The 21,947-nt window shown below is 50.1% G+C and overlaps 1 protein-coding gene across 8 annotated transcripts in view; it reads right to left on the bottom strand.

The window, feature by feature from the left end:
* SHROOM3 (shroom family member 3) overlaps nt 1-21,947 on the bottom strand; it is a 149,718-nt gene that overhangs the window by 8,435 nt on the left and 119,336 nt on the right. For 7 of the 8 annotated variants that reach the window (XM_075750889.1, XM_075750888.1, XM_075750892.1 and 4 more), the window contains 4 exons: nt 14,429-14,560; nt 8,187-11,439; nt 5,043-5,119; nt 601-1,518 (listed from right to left, as the gene is read on the bottom strand). In XM_075750889.1, coding sequence (XP_075607004.1) covers nt 601-1,518; nt 5,043-5,119; nt 8,187-11,439; nt 14,429-14,560 — 4,380 coding nt within the window. Of the gene's footprint in view, nt 1-600; nt 1,519-5,042; nt 5,120-8,186; nt 11,440-14,428; nt 14,561-19,359; nt 19,520-21,947 lie in introns of those variants that run through there. The other variant, XM_075750895.1, reaches the window with a different exon arrangement.

Below are 21,947 nucleotides of genomic sequence, written 5' to 3'. Positions count from 1 at the left end.
AGTCCTATCCTTCAGGAAAAAATCACTATACAATGTGACCGTGACATATTTGTGTTGTCACTTCTTGGCAGATGGTCACTGTTTCATAACAGCATTATTTTGTGCCAGGTCTAAAATGTATTCTGGGAAACACTAACTGTTTGGAAAAACCATCGTGGATTTTCATAGTTCTCTCTCGAAAACCAGTAACTGGAAGGAGTCAGCAGCCATTTTAACTCTTCATGCTGGAGCGAGTAAGAAGCAACCCCGCAGAAATCTATACGGTAACCGCAGGGAGAACGAGACCAGGACAGTTTCTCGCCCATAGCCCCCTTCGCCTTGCTGGCTAGGCACCTGTCAGTGCATCTGCCCGTGGCCCGCAAAGCTTTTTGCCTCCTTGCTTTGTGCCCTGCCCTGCCCGCATCATTTGACAATCATGAGCGGCAGCGAGTCTGTCTGTCTGTCCCACTCCCCGGCAAGCCTCCCGCTCAGCTAGCAGCTGTGGGTGGGTCGTCGCGGCACGCGGGGCTGCGGAGGTCGGTCACATTTGTCTGGAGCCCCGCATATCTTACTGTATATGGCCCTACAACACCCGAGATGCTGCGTTACGGCCTCCCTTACCTCACTTTGGCCTCCTCTGCGAGCCTGGTGGATTTGTCTCCAGCTGCCCCGTTCCCCCCAAGCACCGCCGGTGGGGGAGGAGGTGGGAATTCCTCCGTGCCGTTCGCAGAAGTGCAAGAGCTCAGCTCAGGAAGAGGACGGGATGGCAGTGGGGGTGAGAAGGGTGGAGCGACGACAGCGGGCTGGGAAGGCATGACAAACACCTCGTCGTCTTCATCGTCCTGCAGCAATGTCGGGGGCGTGAGCTGCAGGCCCGACTCCGAGATCCGGAGATGGGTTGTCCCCTGGGGAGAAGGAGTCTCTGGGTCAGAAGAAGTGCTGCTCTGGGTCAGCAGGGACGGCCACCTCTGGGAGAACTTTGGCCCAGCTGCTGGAGGAGACACCGTAGCCCTTGGGTAGCTGTTGTCTTTGACTGACTGAGCCCACACCACTTTGGGTGGGAGGGATCTGTGAAGCAGCCCGGCTTTCCTTCTCCACATCATTTCTTCTGTGGGAGTCTCGGGCGATCTATCCTGGATAGCATCCAAAGACTGTGCCTGAATATTACCGTTGCCTTCAGGGGGAACAGCAGCTCGTTTGGCGTGGTGCTGTCTCAGAGCCTGGCCATCACCTGCACTCTGGAAGTCTGAGGGAGTCTGGGTGGGCGTGTTAGAGGAGGACTGGCCAGATCCAGAAGGAGTAAGGTTAAGGAACAAGGGTTTAAAGCCTTGCTTTTGCTCAGGATGGTGACTCCTTGCCTCTGTTGGCGACGGGACAAATGCAGAAGTCCTGCTATCTGGCCTGGAGAGTTCTGGGAGCTTGTGGTTCTCGGTCAGTGCCGTGGACCTGGTGACAACCTCGCTGCCGTGGAGAGGATGGGGATAATAACTGGTGAACGCCATTTTTTCTGAGTGGCTTCTTTCTTTCTTGCTGAAAGACCTAAATACCAAGAGACAGACCATGGTAAGATTAATAATTAATCAATGAGCAAGAAAAGCTATTGTGCACCTCCTTAATTAGGAAATTATGCAACCGCATCAGAGGCCTGGGTCGGTGCCTGCTGATCTAGGTGAGATGCAGTTGTGCTTTGAAATTGGGAATAAAATCCAGTCTACAAATGCTAGGGACGCAGAGCCAGAACCATTCCCACTCACCATCTCCCATCATTTCCAGTCTGTGCTAGACCACACACGCATGTGCACACCTGTAGCAAGCATCACAGCAAAAACTTAATAGATAAAATTTTAGGAAAACCTAAGTGCCTGGCTTCCTTTCCAGCCTTGCTTTGGATTTTGTTTGTTACAGATGGGGCTAGTAGCAACTGCTCTAAGATAGACTACTTGACATTATCTACCATCAAACTCCATTCTCAATTGCTGGTAATTTTAAGAATTTCAGCTTTATGGGCCAAAAATTCCCATAGCATTATCTGCTCCTTTTGGACAGGTGCCATTAAAATGATTCAACGGTGTCTGAGAACAAAGTGAGGCCAAAAAATGCACTATTTTGACTGTGGAGAAAAAGAATTTAAAAAAAAAAGCTTTTACAACCTTGGAATCCTGTTAGAAAAAAGAGCTCCACTCAGATAGGCAGGTGTTACAAAACCCAAAGCCACTTCAACTGCAAACGGATGTTAAGGCTACAAAGCCAGCAGATTAAATTATTCCTTCCAGATCTTTTAAGATGTTCTCGTGTGAGTCTGAGAAATAGTGTCTGGCCTTCGAAGCGAGGATCCTGCTCAGAATACATAGCCAAACCTACTTGCCTGTACGGCTGATCAGCTGGCAAACAAAATGAGCGGTAATAATAGCGCTAGCAGATGCAAGAGAAGATGGCCTAAAAAGACGAGGCCGTACCATAAAACAATAAAATACAATAAAGCTCTACTGCCAGTCTATTTTCTGTTCTTGAGGTGCGTTGTTCCAATAATCCAGTGCTGCCAATCTGTGATGTTTGAGACTTGGGCTCCAAATTAGCTCTCAGATGTACTGATACAAATTAAGAATAACTCTGTGTCAAAGACACGGGTCGTTCTGGCTTTATTCTGGTGTAACTCAGAATAGAATTTGGCAGCCTTTGCCTGGGGGTGGGGAAACTTCCCAGACAGACTGCTCTTGATGATACTGTCTGTGGTTCCTGGACAGTAGCAATGTGTACTCTTTTCAGATGCTCAGTGTTTGTCAGAAACACCAGATGGTAATTCTCTAATTGAAAGATCTCTCCTACTGCGGAAGCAATTGTGGATTCTAAAACTGGTGGAGCAACAACCGTTCCCAACGGTGCTTACGAGACAGTTATTGTATGACACCTGGTCGTATGTAAGAGCACGGAGCACGTGTGACCGGGCCAAGTGACTGCTGGCCAGGGTTTCCCTAACTTCACCATTTGACAGTTTTCCTCCTTGAGCAAGCGGGGTGGTAGGGATGGTCCCATCTCCCCTCTAGCACATTAAGCAGCCGTGTCCCAAGGACACCTAGAAGCATAATTCCTACTGCTGTTGCCTTGCCTGAAGGGCCCGTGCGTGGAGTACGCTGCAGACAGCGATAGGATGGTGATGGTTAGACGTGAGAGGACCGGCTAGAAACCCGGCTGTTTTGGGCTGACTGTCACAGGACAGACAAAGACTGTGTCTCTTAAGGAATGGGTTAAAGATGCTACAATAATCCCGTCTGAACCGGACTCTGAAATACTCACTCACACTGGGGCAGGGGAACATTCAACGGGATCCTAATAGTGGAACTCCTTCTGTGAATCACTGACACGTGGGTAAGGTCCTAGTCTGCCTTTCAGTCTGTGAGGGATTCAGATCTCGTTCTCAGGGAGAGTTAAATGTAAAACTTCTACCCGGTTCAGCAGTGCACGATCAGAACCCTCTGGCTTCCAAAAGTGATGCCCATTCTCTTCCAGGTCATTTCAGCTGCAGTAACTTAAGAAAAATCACTCTGCGGCTGACGCTTGTAGGAAGCGATTTGCAGCCTGTGTAGTGGGACCCTGTGTCCTCAGAGCCAAGGGCCTTTTCCTGGCTTCTCCCATCCTTTCGTTCTATCTTTTGGGAAATCCAGTTCTGATCAAGAAGGGAAAGCAATCTCATCTCCCAGAAGAAATGTGCTTGCGAACATGCAGGATGCCTACGCAGCAGAAACATCATTAAACTGTTAAGTTAATACCAATAATTTTGTGCGGTGAAGCATGAAAATGAGAAACCTACATTTCGTGCCCCAATAAACTTGTTTTCAGTCTGGGTGCTCAATCCCATTACTTGGAAAATAGGTTGGGGAAACAAAAAAAAAAAGGAGGAGGCCTCAAGTAGTTACTGAGAAGAATGATGAAATAGCATCTCTAGAAGAAACAAGGAGGCTGGATGAACTAAACCAGCTATACTGTTCTCTTAGGAAAAAGAACTGAAAAAGTTATTCCAAATCAAAGTAGATGGCTATGTTTTCAATAATCATAAAAGGATGTGCCTGAAGGCAGATTGAGTCCCTCTAAAACAACATTTATGTCTTTTTAGGGGCAAAACCGGCAAGCCAGTCAGAAGTAAGATCCTGCTAGACTAGGAGCCTTCCTCTACTTCTAGCTGTTGCTCCCTGACTCAGAGCTGCATGGTGAAACCTTTGGAGACAGCAGTGCTAAATCCCACTGTGACAACAGAGTGGGTTGACATTTACTGGAGGTTTGTGAGAAACAGAGCTCCTTTGTGAATAATTCTTTTAGTCCCTCTTGATGGTTTTTACTGTAATATGAGTTAGCTGTTTGGGCACTCAGAGCTTAGGGCAAACATCTATTTATTATTTAAATGTAAATACAGCAAGATCAACTTCAGTTCCAGTTAACTTCAAAACAATCCACTGCTAAGGGGATAGTTACATAAGTCCTAACATTATGGGGCTTATGATTATACTTTTCTATTTTTAAAAACATTTCTCTCTCCCCTGTTGCTGAGCAAAATATGCCGCCTGCACAAAAGAAAGCGGCCTAAACGCAAGCTCCCAATTCAGCAAGATAAATGAAGTCTCCTGGTTTGAGTCCACGCAAATGTTCACTTGCTTTTGGGGAGGCACCATCCTGGACTGGAGAAAACCAGACAGAGTGGGACATGGAGGCATTTTTTCCTTTAGAATCTTTCAGTTATGATAGCATCCGAACGTGAGTTCTAGCAGCAGGTCAAATAATACATTTTGGAAGTTACGTAACTGGAAATTTGCTGCAGAAACATGCTCTGAGATGACACGAGGAGGAGTTGATAGTGAATTAATGTCTATAGCAGGGAAAAAACGCTCACAGCAACTTACTCCTCCTAACTCTGCTGGGCACAGCACACCCAGAACTGTGCCCGTGCAGATGTTTTCTCTAGTTTGTCATGATCCATCGGTTTACACAGACAATGCGTGACAACTGCTGCTGGCAGCAGGACGGCGAGAGCTGATCCTGCAGTGTGAAAGGGGACATTAACATATACCTACCTGGCTCCCGCGCTGACCGCATAGAAAGGATCTCTCACCATGGGGCCAAATTCACTGCTTTCCCTTCTCAGCAGGTCCTGGAGTGCAGAGACAGAATTAGCAGCGAGCAGAAAGTAAAACAAAATAAAAAAACACTGATGCTTCCTCTAAGAAGAGAGCACAGTATGGTCCATGTACAGAAAGGAGGAAAACTCTAGCGTGGCGTACCTCTCTCCAGCACCCTACTCCTGTTTAGAGGACCTGTCTGCCTTTTTCTGGATGGATTGTGGACCAACAGGCAGACTTAAAACGTTTTTTTTAAGCCTCTCCTAAAAACATGCTCAGCCATATCAGCGGGACCTGGGCGTTCACCTCTGTTTTACACACAACCGAGAAGCGGAGACATCACTGAAGCAGCCTTAACCGGGGAAGCTAGACAGCGAACGATCCGTGCCCAAGCCCAGTGCCAAACCAGGACTGAAACGCTGCAGAGATGCTGAATGCCACAAAGGCTGGAAACTCCAGCCACAGGCAGAGGTCCTGAAAAACATCACAATGTCTGGCACTTGGTTCTTTTGAAAACCAAAGCTCAGGAACTACCTCCTCGTTAGGCATTTATGTCATGTAAAACCAGATACATTTTGCAGCTGACATACCTTTGTGAATCTGACTCTCTTTGCCCTAGAGCTCCCGCTATAGGACACCAGGCTATTACGAGACATGAAAGCAAACGCTAAGCCTCCTTTTGAAGAGGTTGGTATTTTTCTGCCGTACAATCTTTCCAGCAGAAAGCATTTCAGTGCCCTTTTCCCCACACCCTTAGTAATTTGCTTTTTTGGTCGGTGTTGCTGCAGAGGGAGGGCAAGTGCAGATCTTGATTTAGGAGTCTGGGAGCTGGGAGATATGCAGGTTGAGACAGACTGAAAAAGCAGAGGAGAAGGAAGGCTGAGAATGCGTTCAGAGAGCTAGTAATTCCGCACGGCTATCAATTTCTTCATATCTTTAAACAAATTCCTGCAGTGACATTTCAATGTGATTTACATTCAGCCTGAAAAGAACATTAGACACTGTACACAAGGCCCTGAAAAACATACAGTGAGGCAGAGAAGTCTGCTGCTAAACTGGAAATAAACATTTCCCACAAAAAATCTGAAAAGGCCAAAAAAATTCTTACAGAAATCACCCTGTTGCTTTGGCTTTGTCCCCCACTTTTATAGCTGTGGTTTTGTATTGGAGACAGATCAGAAACAACCTAATTAAGAGAGCACTTAAACATAGACTTCCCTTTCAAACAGACACTTATGAATTAGTGCATATGTCGGAAGTCAACCATGCTTTCTTGAATTAGGATTTAAGAACAGGATTTTCACAAGTGCCTTGCTGCCTCTGGGACTAAATCCTCATTCCAGAAGTGGATACAGCTAAATCACTCTGGGAAACAGCAGTAAGGCCTCTCGCCTCTTCTACACTTGAACCAAGAGCCTGTGAGCAGGTCTGCAGTGCTGTTCATTGTCTTCCTCGAGCCACCTTCCAACAGGCAGAAACTCTGGTTTGGCTGCCAAACGTGTGCAAGATTAAAAATGAGCCAACAAGGGGGAAATAAAGATCTCAAGAACTACCCTGGATGTGCCCTGCCTGAGGGAACGGGCTGGGTAAAAACAAAGTAGGACTGCTCATTGTCCAACCTGTCACTGAAAAGTACGTTTGATGATTTTTCTCTTTCTGGATGCCTGTTTTTGTTGCTGCTCTGAGTCTTCTAGGAGGCAGAGAAAGAGTCGCAGCTTGGCCTTCACCCTAACTCTTTCTTAAGGACCGTCCTCTTACTGAAGGCAAGACTTCATGATTGGCAAGTGTGACAAAATTGCACAGATGAGCCTGATGCCTGGCTGGTGTGGAAAAATACCGATGATGAGATGAGACAGCAGTGGTTATGGAAATGCATTCTGGTCACTTGATATCCACAAGCTGCTTTTTTAATTCTATTTAAAAATGTAGCGTGGGATCTGAGGTCTGTCGAGGGAGAACATTCAGAATGAAGCACACAACGAGTTTGGGAGGACGGCTTCTTCCCCTGCACCCCGGTTTGGCCTGTTTCCGAGACGCTGCCCAGCGTCCCTTTCGCCTCCTTTATGTTACTTGACTCAGTACCACCTCGTGGTACCCAGATAATCTGTTCTGGGCCAGTAGCAAGTGCAAGAGTAGAAGGAGATGTCCTGGATCTCAGCTGCCCTATAAATATGCGAGACTGTCCAAACATTCATACTGTTTGGAGCGAGGAGCCTGTCCACACATTTTGGTTGTTTCCTCCCTCTCCCCGTGACGAATGGAGCCTGGTGTGAAAGTGGGGATGGGGCAGCCGACCCACCACTGCTATAAATCCGTGCGGCTCCATCAGTTGCTGTAACCCAAATAGGTCTGAACAAGCTTTCAGCCAGCTGAAGAGCTGGCCTGGGCAGTTGTTCTTTAAGAAGTTAGCCTGTTTCTACTATTTACCGTCATCGGAGTCAGTCAAATTCCCCATTTGTGACATCAGTGCAATGTTCCCAACCGCCAAGCAGGGGACATGGAAAGACTGGCCAGGGTCTCCGCTAAGTTTTCTCTGCAATGTTTCCCTCCAGGGCTGGAGGCAAAACATAATGGTTACTTGGCAGTGCCTCCGCCGAGCATTTCCCAGCACTGTCAGGCACAGTGGGAGCCAGGGCAATTTTGAGCAGCCTTTAATCTTCTCTACTTTGCAGAAGGAAAGCAGGCTAAGGCAGAACAGCAGCAACAGCGCATCATTGCCTTAATGGTACACCCCACCAGAAAGGTGCTCAGTGCTTCTCTGGTGATGCTGGCAGGTGAGAACAGGACACCTCAGATGGGATGTCAGGAGCAGCAAGAACACATGCACGCTGCCAGCATATGCACTGAAATCCCAGCATCTCTGAAATCCCTGAGGTAGCCCCAGGCGTAAGAAAGCTGAACAGAAGCAGTAAGCATTTAAAGCAGCATCCTGGTAATTTAAACACTATAAATAGTCTCTATCTCGACATGCATTTAACCTCTCTCTAACCAACAGAGTAATTGCGAACACCGAATATCAGCTCGTACTCCGACATCCCCCTTCTTTCCCTGTTTCAGAGCACCCCGCTTGCCCGCACGCATGATCTGGTTTCCACATACCTGGTGTTTCTTATCGGCCGTTGGAGACGATCTGGAACGTATATGCACGGGGACTGTCTGATTGTCATACCTATCGAGCAAGTCTTCCACAGACACCGACTTCCCAGATTTCCTGGCAGAGGAGGGTGGTTCAAAGACCTGCTCCTGCTTCCCGTAGCAAGGCCGGCCCTGCACGCCCAGAGGGTCTGTCTGCGTGCCTTTGGTGAGCTCTGTTTTGGCTCTGTAATCCCAGCACCTCTCTGTTTTCGGTCGGCTCATGACCGAGCTGTCCAGGCGCCCTTTCTTCTCATCTGCACTCATGTCGAAGCAGCCCATCAGCCCAGGAGGAAGGGTAGAAGACATCTGCCCCGTCCTGGATATCCGCTCTACAGACTCTCTCCGGCGGTAAAGGTTCTGGTCCTGGAGGGAATTCATGCTGGAGGCGGAGGAAAGGCTCTGGCTGTCTGGGCCACCTGCCTGTAGGTAGGAGCTGTGAGAGCGCTCCTTCAGCAGTCCGACATCTTGCGAGGATGGCCGTCTCCCTGTTTTGCGCTCGATGTAGTCGGCGAGGGCGTTCTGCTGGAGTTGCTTGAGCTCCGGCTTGGAGAGGCTGGCTGTGGAAGAAGCTTTGCCGTCCCTTTCGAAGATCTTACGCCGGTCAGCCACCGTATTCTCTGGGAAGACAAAGTGGATGCTCTTCTTCTGGAAGGAGAAGGGCGATGGCTCCCCATCAGAGATGCCCACCTCGTTCATCTTCTCCGGCTCCGAGTAAGACCGCTTCTTCTGCTCTGCTGTCAGCCGCTTTCGTCCCCCGATGCGCGAGATGTGCTGTGTCTTGGTGTAGTCCAGGGCAGACAGGCTGCCTTCTGTCGGCGTGACGCTGTGCCTCTCCTTTGGGGTGTGGGGAGACGCCGCCGTGCTTCTCATGCCCACGTGGGCTGAGGCAGGCCTCTGGGTTGTCCTCTTGGGCGTGCTGCCGAACGGGGGGCTGATGCGACGGAAGGAAGTGGCTCTCAGCACCCTGGACTGGGCATCTTTGATGCTGTTCCTGTAGGCCCTGTTAAACGGTGTGTCCAGCTGTGACCCGTGGGCATCCTGGACGTTATCCTTCCAGAGGAGCTCCTTCTCGGGCTCACCTCCCAGCTGGAACGTGCTTTTACTCCTCGGTAGCTGAGCTGCCCCTATTTGCACCTCATTTTCAGGACACAGGCTGTAGTATTCGCTGAGTTTTGTCTGCTTCGCCGAAGCCGCCATCTGCAGCTCTACAGGGCGCCAGTCAGCCTCTTCCGGCTTCCCGTTCCTGACGGAGGGGCTGGAGACCCTGCCTGGCTCACTGGGCGGCTGGCCGGGCTCGCGGAGCTTGTTCCTCATGTCCTCCAGGCTGTTCAGAGAGCACCTCGTGCTGGAGGGCTGGCTTGTCCTGCTCGGTCCGTAGTGCTGGCCGAAGCTGGGAATGCCAGCACTCTGGGGCCGGTGAGTGCTTTGCTCTCGCTGCTCGAACTTGCTGACCTTCTCTAGCACCGAGCAGCGGGGCTTGCCGGCCTCTGGTTTGCCATAGGAAAAGCTTTGGGCGCTGCTAGAGCTGAGCCGGCTCCTCCCGAAATCAGAGGTCTTTGGGTGCTGCGGGGAAGAGGGCTCTTCGCACTTTGGCTCGGCAGCGTGGAACGGAGTCACACTCGTGCTCTCCTCCTCCTCCTGCCTCGCAAAGGCCTGTGGGTCCACATCACTCCACTGTTTGTGCCCCTGTCTCCTGTGATCCTTCTCTTTGCTGCTGCTGTTCAAGAAGGACAGTTTGCTGTTGGAATAACCCTCGCCTGGTTGCACCTCTTTTAGCTCGGAGCTGCTTTGCCTCCTGGAGCTCTCCGGGATGTTCTGCAAGGAGGAGAAGCCATACTGCTTGACCTTGCTGTGGCCCCAGTAGTGGTGAGCAGCAGCATCTCCTCTCTCGTTTATCTGTGCGTTGCCATTTTTGTCCTCCTGGGATTCAGCCGTCCAGTCCTCTTTGGGCTGGTAATGGGTTTTTCTCTCACTAGCATCCCTCGGCTGAGGCTGCGGAGCTTGAAAACCGTGTTTGGAGGCCTGTGCAGTACTTGCGGTCTCTCGGTTGCTGTGTGCTACCTTGTAAGGGGGTAACAACTCCTCCTTCCTCGATGTGGTCAGGCAGACTTCTGGGCCTGCTGCGCTAGGAGGTTTTTGCTGGAGAAGTTTTGCTGCAGCATCTTGCTTTCTCTCAGCTGCTGGGGGCTGGTAGAAGATGGTCGATCTGTTTGTAGTGCTTTGGTTTCCATTCTCATCAAAGCCCAGGGTGCTGCTGACTACGGCCTTGTCGTAAGAGACTGGAAGAGGCGGAGAGTACCCGCCTTCTTTGGCCAAAGCTGGATAAAGCATCCCATTCTTGCTTGCAGAAGGCTGTGGCACCTGGGCGTAGTGTGGCTCTGGGGAAGGTACTGGGTACACACCAGTAGGCAGCAGGGGCTGTCCCGGCTGGGAATAGCTCTGCTTGGGCTTCACGGTGGGGCTGCTCTCTGGGCTCTTCTCCACCACAGTGTGCAGATGCCCTTCTCCAAAGGGGGTTTTCAGCGGCAGCCCCTGGGATAAGGTGCTGACAAGCGGAGGCCAGGTTCCTTTCGGCTGGGTTCGACCAGGCTTGTTCAGATCAAGGCCAGCACATGAGCTGGGCCTCTCGTGATGCCGGATGGCTGCATAGCTGTCGCTGCGAGTGGGAGGCAAGGGAGGTCCCTTGGGGGGCTGGCTCTTGCTGTCCGAGGAGCCCTGGCCCGGCTGCGCCCAGGACGGAGCTGCGTTGTGCCGGCTGAAGCCGTGGAACCTGCCGTGGCCGCGACCGTCCAGCGAGGCCCGGGCCTCGCAGCTCGGAAGCAAGGCGGAGGACTTCACCTCATACTCCTCCGAGATCCCTCGCTGGGCGTCGTAGACTGTCTTGACATACCTGATGTCAGCTTGCCTCATCCCCTCCTGCAGGCCGCCTCGGGAGTGCATGCTGTCCATGGAGCAGGAGTGCTCCTTGCTGAACGGAGGAGCGGGATACTCAGGGATGCTAGAGTTAGTGGAGAAGGAGCTGTAGGCAGAGTCTCTCTTGCTGTGGAGGTGGGAGAGCTGGTCAATGCTGTTGGTGGATTTGGCCGAGGACAGGTGACAAGGGTGGTAGCCAGGGGAGGAGTGGTCCAAGCTCTCCATGCTGCCCCGGGAACTGTACTGGTCAGGACTTCTCCTCAGATAGCCATGCTCGTAGCCAGAGAGATCGCTGGTTGAGGAGCTGGGGAAGAGCGAGAGAAGAGTAAAAACCCACTGTCAGCAGAGGAGAGGCACAACAACTTATAAGTGAGCTCAGAAGCAAGATGTTTAGTTTTGAGAAGTGCAGATGAAAACCCATATTTGGGCCTTACTCCATCCCCTGTTTGCAGTCATCCTAGTTCACAAAGAGGAACTGCCTGACGTTGCAACACATGGCTCTTATTTACCACAGAAGGGTGGGAGGGAAACGCAGACAGAAAGACAGTGCATCTCTGGAGCCAGGGAGGATCAACCCCACCCATCAAACCTATCCAAAGTACTTGGAAAGCTGAATGAGCACCGACGCCACTGAGGAGGAGGAGAGGAGCACGGGAGGCGTTCTGGGGGGGAATCTAATCTCTTTCCTTTTTTCCCATTTCATTTCTTTTTATGGAGACGAAGGCTATGTCCTGGCAGGCTTCCTGGAAATTCAGCTGTCCCGAGGCTAGTTTGTTTGCTGTGAGAAAACTAAACTGACAAGACAGAGAAGAGATGCATGTGTTTGTGCATGGAGGCAAGTGGGGGTGCAACGATAGAAGCAGTTTGAGAACGGCCCAGCAAGTCTTCACAGCCGCCTCCTCGTGTAGCTCAGCAGGTGCATGTACACCGCAGCACCTGCTCCGAGATACACGTGTGTCGAAAGAGCACTTGTGGCCGCCAGAAAGGTCTTCGAAAAGAAGGATATTCAGAGACCTTTCTGTCAGCGGGAAGGGAGCCCCTTGTGCCGGCCACTGTTCTTTTTACACCTCACGAGGAGACATCACAAATTTATGTGGAGTTTCCCCTGGCTAATTTCTCCTCCCAGATTCAAGCAAATACACTGAGGATTTCACTTTTCTTCCCTCTGTTCCCAGCTCCCCTCCCTTAGATATCGCTTTCCCTCGTTCCCTGTGCAACTACACGCGCCGTCCTGGCAGAGCCACAGGAAAGCACCAGGAAAGGAAAGACTGCCGTCCCACGTGAAGGGCGGCAGGGCAAGGCTCAGAGCTGGAAGCAGGAACAGAGAAGAGCCTGGGTTTGCCAGGGTGCAAGCCGCAGCCTCAACTGGCACAGGGAAAGGCGAGCTCCGTTTCTGTGTGCTGTGCTCCACTGGCATAACAAAACCAAACCATGCAGCGGCGGAGCTGGGGATGCACAGCAGCCCTGGGAATCAAGGAGGCAGCAGGTGTGTTTGGTAACCCTCTCCCTAACAAGCATCTGCTGAAGAGCCTAAAGCTTGCTCCAGATCATATCACTTCCGCCCTGCACGATTAACACAGACGAGCTCAAAGGACAGACAATGGGGGAAGAGGCTGCTAAGGACGGGGAAAGCAGAAGGAAGCCTGCCTGCAAGGGGAAAAAGCAGCAGGTCTGCAGAGAGATGCAGAGGAACACAGAGACAGGCAGGAAGAGATACGGTAAATCTCAGGATAAAGCTGGTTTACTCATTTAAATGCACCACTCTATTTTAGTTTCAAATAAGTATCATCTCCCTGGCAATGCCCAGCCCTGGCCAGCTGACCACTAGATGTTCCCCGTGCTCCTCTTCAAGTGTCCAGGAGACAGAGCCACGCTGCCAAAGGCTCTGCCAGGACCTGCGGCAGGGAAGCAAAGCCCCTCGGTGGGAATGAATATGCTACAGCATGACCTGTGCTGAAGGCCAGAGACAAACATACATTTTTTCCGCAACCATCTCCTCACTTTTTTTAATGCTCTCTTTTTCCTCCCCTCTGCCAAGGCTCAGTCTTGCCTGTAGAAGAAATGATGTTTAAATCCTCGTAGGGCTATAAGGAGAGTTTCCTGCTCCTGAAACCCTTCTGCCTTTCCAGGCAAAATCCTCCAAGAGCAGAATTTAAACTTGTCCCCCCTCAAGCTGCCCCAGGGCTTACCACCAAGTCCCTTTTGGGGCTGCTCAGGGTAGCTGAGGGGTACGTCTGCCCCGGGCAGCTCTCCTCCCCGTACTCACCACACTGCGTGGCCTCACAGAAACAGCCCCGACTCGCTGGGACCACATGACTGCTTCCGATCTGCCTCGGCCACGGTCCGCGACCAAAACCAGAGGCGCCTCATACCACCTTCTTTTAACAGCACTAAGGTTACTAGTTTAGTCTTTTGGGGACTGATAAACCACTGCACTAACTTCTTTCTTAGAGAATCAGCCATGGACATACAGTTATGATAGAGCTGACCCCTGCAGAAAGCGGTTGCCAAACCCAGGAAATCCCTTGCTGAACTTCTCACCCCGGGAGTATCGTTGGCGATGCACCACTGTCGGCTGCTCCTCAGAGCGCCTCAGTTATGCTGATGGGCACAGTTGCCCTGCTACAGACACCCTTTTTGTCCTTATTTTTTAACAGGCTAATTTTGCTTCGGATTTCTTTTCCTTTGCCGGGGAACGATGCTGTGTTTCTACATGGGAGCACTCTGCAGGATGCAGAGCAGGACTCCAGCTCCTGCATCCTGATCCACAGAAAGCTGTGTTAACATCCTGACAGTGGGCTCCCATCTTAGCGGGGTGGGGGATTTTTAAAGCAATTATTTTCCTAGCTGTTAATCACCTCACAGAGCACTTGAAGGAGGAAAACATGGCCACTTTATCCGTGTAACCAAACAGGAACCGAAGCCTTCCTAACTCTAATCCTAACCCTGGCTGTTTGTAAACCTGTCCAGCTGTATGGAGGCAACTGGTAACGTTTTTCCACCACATCTTTTGTCTCCTTCCTTCACTCCTGTGCTGTAGATTTAGGCCTTGATCTTGCAGTCAGTACCATCAAGACACATCCTTGGGCATGAGGCAGAGCCTCCCTGAAGCCAGCATGACACAGAAAGGACACAGGACTGGGGGACGAGTTTAGAACCATGCTAGCTTGGGAGCCTGATTTCTCCACCCGTGGGAGACATGTGAAAACAGGGCAAATGATACTGAATTAAAAACGCACACAGCTTTACATCTCTGCCTACGCAGCACAGGACCACAGCTGTGTGGTGCTTACCTGGAGTGGTAGGACTGATGCCAAGGGGTGCCAAGCGTACCCTGAGATATTTGCATCATGCTGGGATCGGGTTGGTTCTCCGCGAGTTTGGTTGAATGCCAGGAGTGAGGTCGGCCTGGAGTTTCACTCCGCCTAGGTAAAAGCAGAAGGATTTTGCACATCAGCAACAGGCCAGCTCTTCCAAGGAAGATGAATGTGAAGTAACACCAACAGCCACAGTTAAAATTGCTCGGGCTCACTTCTGTTTCACTGCTATGTTCTTGTTTCTTCCAAGCAAATCCAGCAGTAATCATGCACCGTTCCTGACACTCACACAATGTGCTTCCCCCTCGTATTTGCAAGGCAACAGGCACGGGCAGACAAGCAGGTTATCACTGAATGCGGAGGGTCCTCCCCTCTACCTCCAGCCAGAAGCCTTACCCCTCGGGGACGAGCCTGGGGCCCATTCACAGGGACCAGTTTACAGCCTGGGCTGCCTGTGGACTCCCACAGGATGCACCGAGCAGGGCGGCTGCATGTGATTCTTACGGATGCTGAAGGAGCACTTTTCTCAAAAGGTTCCCTTCATTTTAAAGTGATGGCTGGCAAAGTCATCTAAAGAATCAAATACCGTGAGGGGGCGGAAGCCCGCACAATGCTGTTTTGATCTCTCCTCAGTGCTCATAAAAATGCAGGAAGAGATGTGACAACCAAGTGCCAGCAATGCGCGTCCTTCGCATCCCCTGGGGCCTTGCGGCCGGCCAGCTGTCCCCCTGCGGCATGTGAGCCTGGGTGCGTCCCCAAGCACGGCACGGCTGGCCTTTGGGGGCTTCAGTCACCAACGCTAAGGAAGGCCTCCATCAGCTCTTAGGAGAAAAAAACCTCTGACAACCTTATTTAAAGCACATAATGATGCAATGGAAAGTCAAAGCAGGAGATTAGCAATCAAGTAACAACTACAGGCTGGGCTGACAGTAGACTGAGAGCAGCCCTGAAAAGAAGGACTTGGGGGTGTTGGCTGATGAGAAGCTCAACGTGACCCAGCAATGTGCACTCGCAGCCCAGAAAACCAACCGTGTCCTGGGCTGCATCCAAAGCAGCGTGACCAGCAGGTTAAGGGAGGGGATTCTGCCTCTCCGCTCTGGTGAGACCCCCCCTGCAGTGCTGCGTCCAGCTCGAGGGTCCCCAAGACAAGACAGACATGGAGCTGTTGGAGCGAGTCCAGAGGAGGCCACGGAGATGATCCGAGGGCTGGAGCACCTGAGCTATGGAGACAGGCTGAGAGAGCTGGGCTTGTTCAGCCTGGAGAAGAGAAGGCTCCGGGGAGACCTTAGAGCCCCTTCCAGTCCCTGAAGGGGCTCCAGGAAACCTGGAGAGGGGCTGGTGACAAGGGCAGGGAGTGACAGGACAAGGGGAATGGCCTGAAGCTGCAGGAGGGGAAATGTAGATTAGATGTGAGGCAGAAATCCTTCCCTGTGAGGGTGCTGAGGCCCTGGCACAGGTTGCCCAGAGAAGCTGTGGCTGCCCCTGGCTCCCTGGCAGTGTTCAAGGCCAGGTTGGATGGGGCTTTGGGCAACCTGGGCTAGCGGAGGGTGTCCCTGCCCATGGCAGGAGAGTGGAACTAGATGGGCTTTGAGGTCCCTTCCAACCCAAACCGGTCTGGGATTCTATGTTTCTATGATTCTAGGATTCTCAGTACCGGGAACACGCTGCACAGGCTCTCCTTCACTTCCGTCTTTGGGCTTGTCCTTCATCCTCCCTCTGCTTTCCATGGAGGATCTCTCCCCCTGCTCTAGCACTAGTGTCCGCAGTTTCTAACTCTTCCTGTGAGAATGACGAGCTGCACCGGACCTGTGTACCACTGAAGTCCCAAATGTGACAGCCTGCAGGACAACCTTGACTACATATAAAGCATAAATGCAAAAGAAGGATATCATGCATCTTTAAGTCTTAGTCTCTCTGAAAATTTCACAGCACAGCATGTCCTGAATAAGTTAGTATACAGATTAAAATGCCTCTGCAGATGAAAACTGGACACCGAAAGAGGACTCTCCTAGTTCTGCCTAAGATTGTAAAAAGAAACGATACAGGAAAATGTACAAGTAAAACATGATTGTTAGGATCAGATCCTTTACTGGCACAAACGAACATTGGCACTGGCTGATGTTCCATGACATGGAAAAGCGTTGGTAGAAAGTGAGAGGTAGAACCATTTCCCCAGTAGGTTTTCCATACAGATTTCAGAAGCACAGGTCATTCTCTCATTGTCAGCTAAAAGAGGAAAGCAAAAAGAACATCCTTTTCCTACTAATATGTGTTGCGACAGGACTGTCTTAAGGAAAGCTGAACTGGAGGTTTACCGAGGGCGAGCTTAACCAAGCACCGTTTTACCATCCCATGTGTAGGTGTGTTTAAAACAGAGCTCTTGTGTTAAGCTGCGTGCCCAGAGAAACAAGGAAGCTGAACGCTGCCGGATGGGAAGTTGACAAAACTGTTTATTAAGAATAACCCGCATTCTTGCCTTTTCCGTTGCAGAGATTTAAAGACTCTCTTTGTACTTTCGAGTAGTACTAGCCCCCAGCATTAGTTTTTTGCTTGGGAAAGCACACTGAATGATCACAAGCAAAGCACCTTATCCCTTGATTTGATCAGTAAAAAGCTGCAAGGGAGCTGCGTAGCCAGTCTTCTGAGCCACAGGTATTTTAAACCCTTTTGGTTGATATCCTTGTAATAATACAACACGTGGACAACAAAGCTGTGAATTTAAGTCAGAAGACATGCCGTACCAGCTCAGTGCGGGATAACCTTGCATTGTTTTCACACCTACCTGATCCTGGAAATGTGGATTAAGGGTAACCGAATCTTAGCCGAGCTTAAGCCAAGAGAGGAAGTGCAGCAGTACACATGATCTCCAGCTCATGTTGCAGACTCACGCAGGTGATCTCCGAGGAGGCGGCAGGGTGGAAGCATGGAGGGTCTCTGCGCACACGCGTGCACCAAAAGGCAGAGAACGGGGGGCCTGATCCAGTTCCCACTGAATCAACCAAAAGACTCTCCTTGAGACGGAGCTCGACGGTTGTAAAAGAAAGGCACAGCCGATGCTGCCTGTGCCTGCGCGTGGGCGTTCAGGGAACGCCAAGAAGTTCCTAGCTTCGTTCATCTGTGACACCTGAAAATAGCACCTTGCTTCACCCTACTTCCTTAAGCTTAGTTTATAATTATTATTGCCTAATTAGGGAAAAGGACTGGAACTGGGGTGCAATATGACAGTGAGCACCACAGTGTCTACAGGAGAACGGCTATCTCCCATTGCAGATGGAGGGGGAGCTGAACATGGTTAATCTGCCAATTTTGCAACAGCTTTTGGTTACACTTGCTTTTATTGCAGAGCACAACTTTCAGGAAGCAGTAAAAAACAGTGCAAGATTAAACTCTTCGGGGCAAATGTGGCAGAACTATTTTTGTAAAGCCCACGACGTCAGATCCTGATTCATCCCAGACAAACTGGCTGAGTGATAAAACTTGCAAATGCAGCAGCTAATTCCTGACTTGAGTGAAGATAAAGAAATCATTAGATCTTTAACTTGTATAAATTTGGTGTAGCTCAGTTGCCTTGAACAAAACCTGGAGCAAGAGCCTTTGTTCCACAGGAAGTTGTAAGATTTCAAAATGCAGAACTGTAGTAATAATAATAATAATAAACCCAACAACAATAACAAGATGACCTCATCCCCTTATCCTTTATACTAGTTCCTCAAGGGCTGCACCTGGACCATACTTGTGAAAGCATCTGGACAATCTTATTAGTAAAAAATTCTCCACTTCAGATAATGGAGAAAGTGATCCCTCTGTTGTAAATGCCAAGGCTGGAAAAGAGACTCCCGGTTCCTCATGGACACCTCCAGTGATCAGATAACGTGGGCATCCAGGTCAGGCTCACATCACGACAAGTGCCTCAGAGCGAAGATACCCGGAGAAGTCAGTGGACCTTGATGCAACGCTGGCATCTAAATAAGCTCCACGGCAGCTGTAACACCGATTGCTTACCAGATACTGCCAAATTCACACTGTAAGCTGGAAAACCATAGGGAAAAGAATAGTCTTTAATCTTGTCCGGCTGCTGTTATCTGGGTGCTCCTTGTTGCTATACTAGTCACAGCATTTCCAGACAGAAACGTGACCGGCACATTAGCAGTCTCCTCTAACGCAGTCTGGCGAAGGCTCGATGCAGTCTGGGCTGCGAGGACCGTACCAACATTTCTGAGGCCACTTACCGTTAATCGCTCTGTAGCTCTCTCTTATTAGAAAAAGCTGAGCATGTTCTTCTTTGTAATCTCTGTAGATTATTTTTATGCTTTATAGGCAAAACAGTAATGGAACTTTATAAAGATACCTTGGCACTAACTCTGCAAATGAATCACCATCTAAAAAACAGCCATCTGATGCTTTCTTCACAGTATGACTGAAAGGTTGATGTATCTTTTTCCCAGGTTACGAACTAAAACCATCGAAAACAATATATTCAGTCTAATTTCCATTCTTTATGTACTATTCCTTACCGATGTCAGAGTACATGCACAACCTGAGCGCTTTGCATTTCAAATGTACTCCAGCCCAGCATCCTCCAAGAGCGCACAGATCCTTCTGTGTAAAAAGTCCCATCTTTAACCAAAGCAAACAACCTAGCTTCTTCAAATTGCCATTTTCATTTTTTTCTACATTAGCCTAGAAAAGTTTCCCTTTTTCCTAATCCTCCAAGTGAAGCAGTTTTGGAAGAAAAGAAAAAGATGCGCAAATAACCCTGCAGACTCCTCTGCTCCAGGTTTCTGACAGCAGCCTCCCGGTTGCCAGCAGCACGCTTTGGCCGAGGTCAAGGACCACAGCAAACAGCAACACCGACCGCTGCTGCCGCGACAAGAACAACTGCAGGTGGATCCTTACACCCAACTTACGGGACCCTGGGATGCGAAGCAGGAAGGTAGCGGTTCCCTCCTCTCACACGCCATGTCCTGGTCTTTCACGGAGCAGGATCCTGGGGCACATCACGGGAGGAACTTGCTGTGCCGATTAGACATAGCGTGAGAATATCAAAGCAAGCTGCTGAAGCTAGAAGAGAAGGATTTCATAAGCAAAGCACCTTCTCTTAGGAAACACAGACTAAATTTTATCCTTGCAGATAGTAACAGGATGTAACTCAGCCTTTTAGAAAGCTAATGAGTGAAAGGCAGGGAAGGGATGTTGCGGCTGACCAATTTGCAACTCCGACTCATCAATGCCCCAATAAACTGATCTGTTTCTACTGCAACACCCCCACAGAGCTGGCGGGGAGTTAAGTTTTCATCGGCCTCATGTCCGGCAAATGCATCATCCAAGATGGCTCAACAGAGACCATTTATGAACAGTTCTTCTACCACTGACCTTGTGCTCACTTATTCTCTGTCCCAGCAAGCTTCAAAATCCTCCTCAGCAGAGACGGGGAACGCTGAACATAAAGGCAGCAAAACCTTTCAGGAAAAGCATCTCTCCCCAAGGAGCAGAATCCAGCTGCTGACCCAGGCAGGAGCAGCAGTCACCAGGACACATTCTCCATGACCTGCAGGGATGGTTTTGACCAGCTGCTGGTGTTAACGTGCCCAAGAAAGATGGGAAGAAATAGAGAAGAGACCTAAGGCCAAGAGGGTCTCTCTGTGCCATCGCAGACAACCGCAATCCCTGTGGATCTGCTTTCCCCCTGCAGCCGTGTGGCCCAGGTGGCTGTGTGGGAGGGCGCTGGAGCTGGAAGGGATAGCCATGGCCTGGCCTGTTCCTCTGGGGAGGTGGAAAGGGACGGGGACCCTGCAGCGGAGACCCTCGTCCCGCAGAGGAGAAGAAAGATTTGGACGTGAGTGCAAAGCTTGTGCCTCTCGGATCCAATCCCAGGCACTGAGTCACAGGAGAGAAAGCCAAGGCGGCAGCTGCCCATCCTTACCACGTCATCCTCGCAGCGGGTAAGATTTCAAGCTAGCGATATTTCTAAACTAACAGAAAAGTATGTGGCAGAGGTAGTTCGTCCTGAGCCATACCCCGCATGGTGCAGTAGGTCCTTTCTATACGGAGAGACTCCGATCATAGCGATCTGTGTGCACCCGCTCAGGGTGACTGTGTACCTGCATAAATGCGAAGCATAAAGAACGATTGGAATTTCACCGCTGTGGACCTGTCTCCAAGATGTCCACATCTAAAAAGAGCGCTAGCGTAACACGGATACGTTCTACAGACATCCTAAAGCGCTGCTGCAGCCCCTGTGCCTAGCTATTAAGCAGGAGATGAAGGAAAAACTAAAGCACTCAGAAGCCTATTAGGATTTCGACAGAGCGAGGCCGCAATCTACTCAAAGCAATGTCGCTCTTAATTAAGGTTCAGTCATGGTTCTAAAAATAAGCATAACAGACGAGGCCAATTAGAAAGAAGTCGGACCATAATGGCGTCAGCTTGATGTGTCTTTCACTGAATCTGTCTTTTTAGGCTGACAGAGCCCTTCTGGTAAATTCTGGGGCAGGAGAGATCTGGAGTGAGCTCTGTCCCTTCACAATTTTGACTTAAAAGAAGGAGAACTCGTTAGAAAGACCTGAAGTCTATGAAATGATATTTCATGTCATAGATCTTGGGCAAGAGTGCCTCCTCACCTATAAAGGAAAGGGCGAGTCGCCCCCCCCACAACTTTATGCTCAGATTAACACTTTCCCTAAGTAAAAAAGACACTGAAAAACCCCTCGCTTCAGAACACTTGGGTAAAATGTGTGAATATTCTTATACCAGTACACAACCTTCTTTTCCACAATAGGTTAATCTCTGCAACTTGTAGAGGACAACTCCCCACTCAGGGAATCCTGTCAGAGTATCTCACAGTTTTTAGCAGTCTAAGTCTTAAACAAAACAAAACCAAAACCAACAAAAAGAAAAAACCTTGAGAAAAATACCCCAGCCGAGTTCGAGGCTCTGCCCCAGACCAGTCCAGCCTCATTTCTCTCTCGGGCCCCTTCCCCAGCGGCACAGGCAGATGTCGTGCCTGTGAGTTGTTTCCAGTTGATGTGTCAGACCCTATTTGTTTTTTCCCTTTGACGAGCATCACTTGGGATGTCTGGGTTGCATCAGACTAGGCCCTGAGTGCCACGTCACAACTGGGAGACAGGTACCTAAAGTCTCCCTGGGGTGAGGAAGCGGAGAATCAGAGGCTTTTGCTCAGATTTCCTACCATTACCATGGGCAACTCTTTGGGAAAATCTCCCCACCATACCACTGGAAAGAAAAGCCCTGTGTGACAGCAGAGATGGCAACCACGTACGTGGATGTACATACAGATTTTTTTCTATCGTTCTTCTCAAGTCCACATGCAGGAAACAGCCTGTCTCTCCTCCTCCTCTTCTCTCCCTGGCACCAAAAGCAGGCAGAGAAAAATGATGAAGAAAGATCATTTTGTGGATGGGAATGCCCAAGGGTGCCACAACGTTCATCACGCTGCCTCTGGTTAAGGGACAAGGTGCGGATGGCTGAGGATACT

This window comes from Balearica regulorum, chromosome 4, assembly GCF_011004875.1.
Source record: "Balearica regulorum gibbericeps isolate bBalReg1 chromosome 4, bBalReg1.pri, whole genome shotgun sequence".
Taxonomy (NCBI): Eukaryota; Metazoa; Chordata; class Aves; order Gruiformes; family Gruidae; genus Balearica; species Balearica regulorum.
The sequence above is the reverse complement of the archived record's forward strand: the minus strand, read 5'-3'. Positions and strand labels throughout refer to the sequence as shown.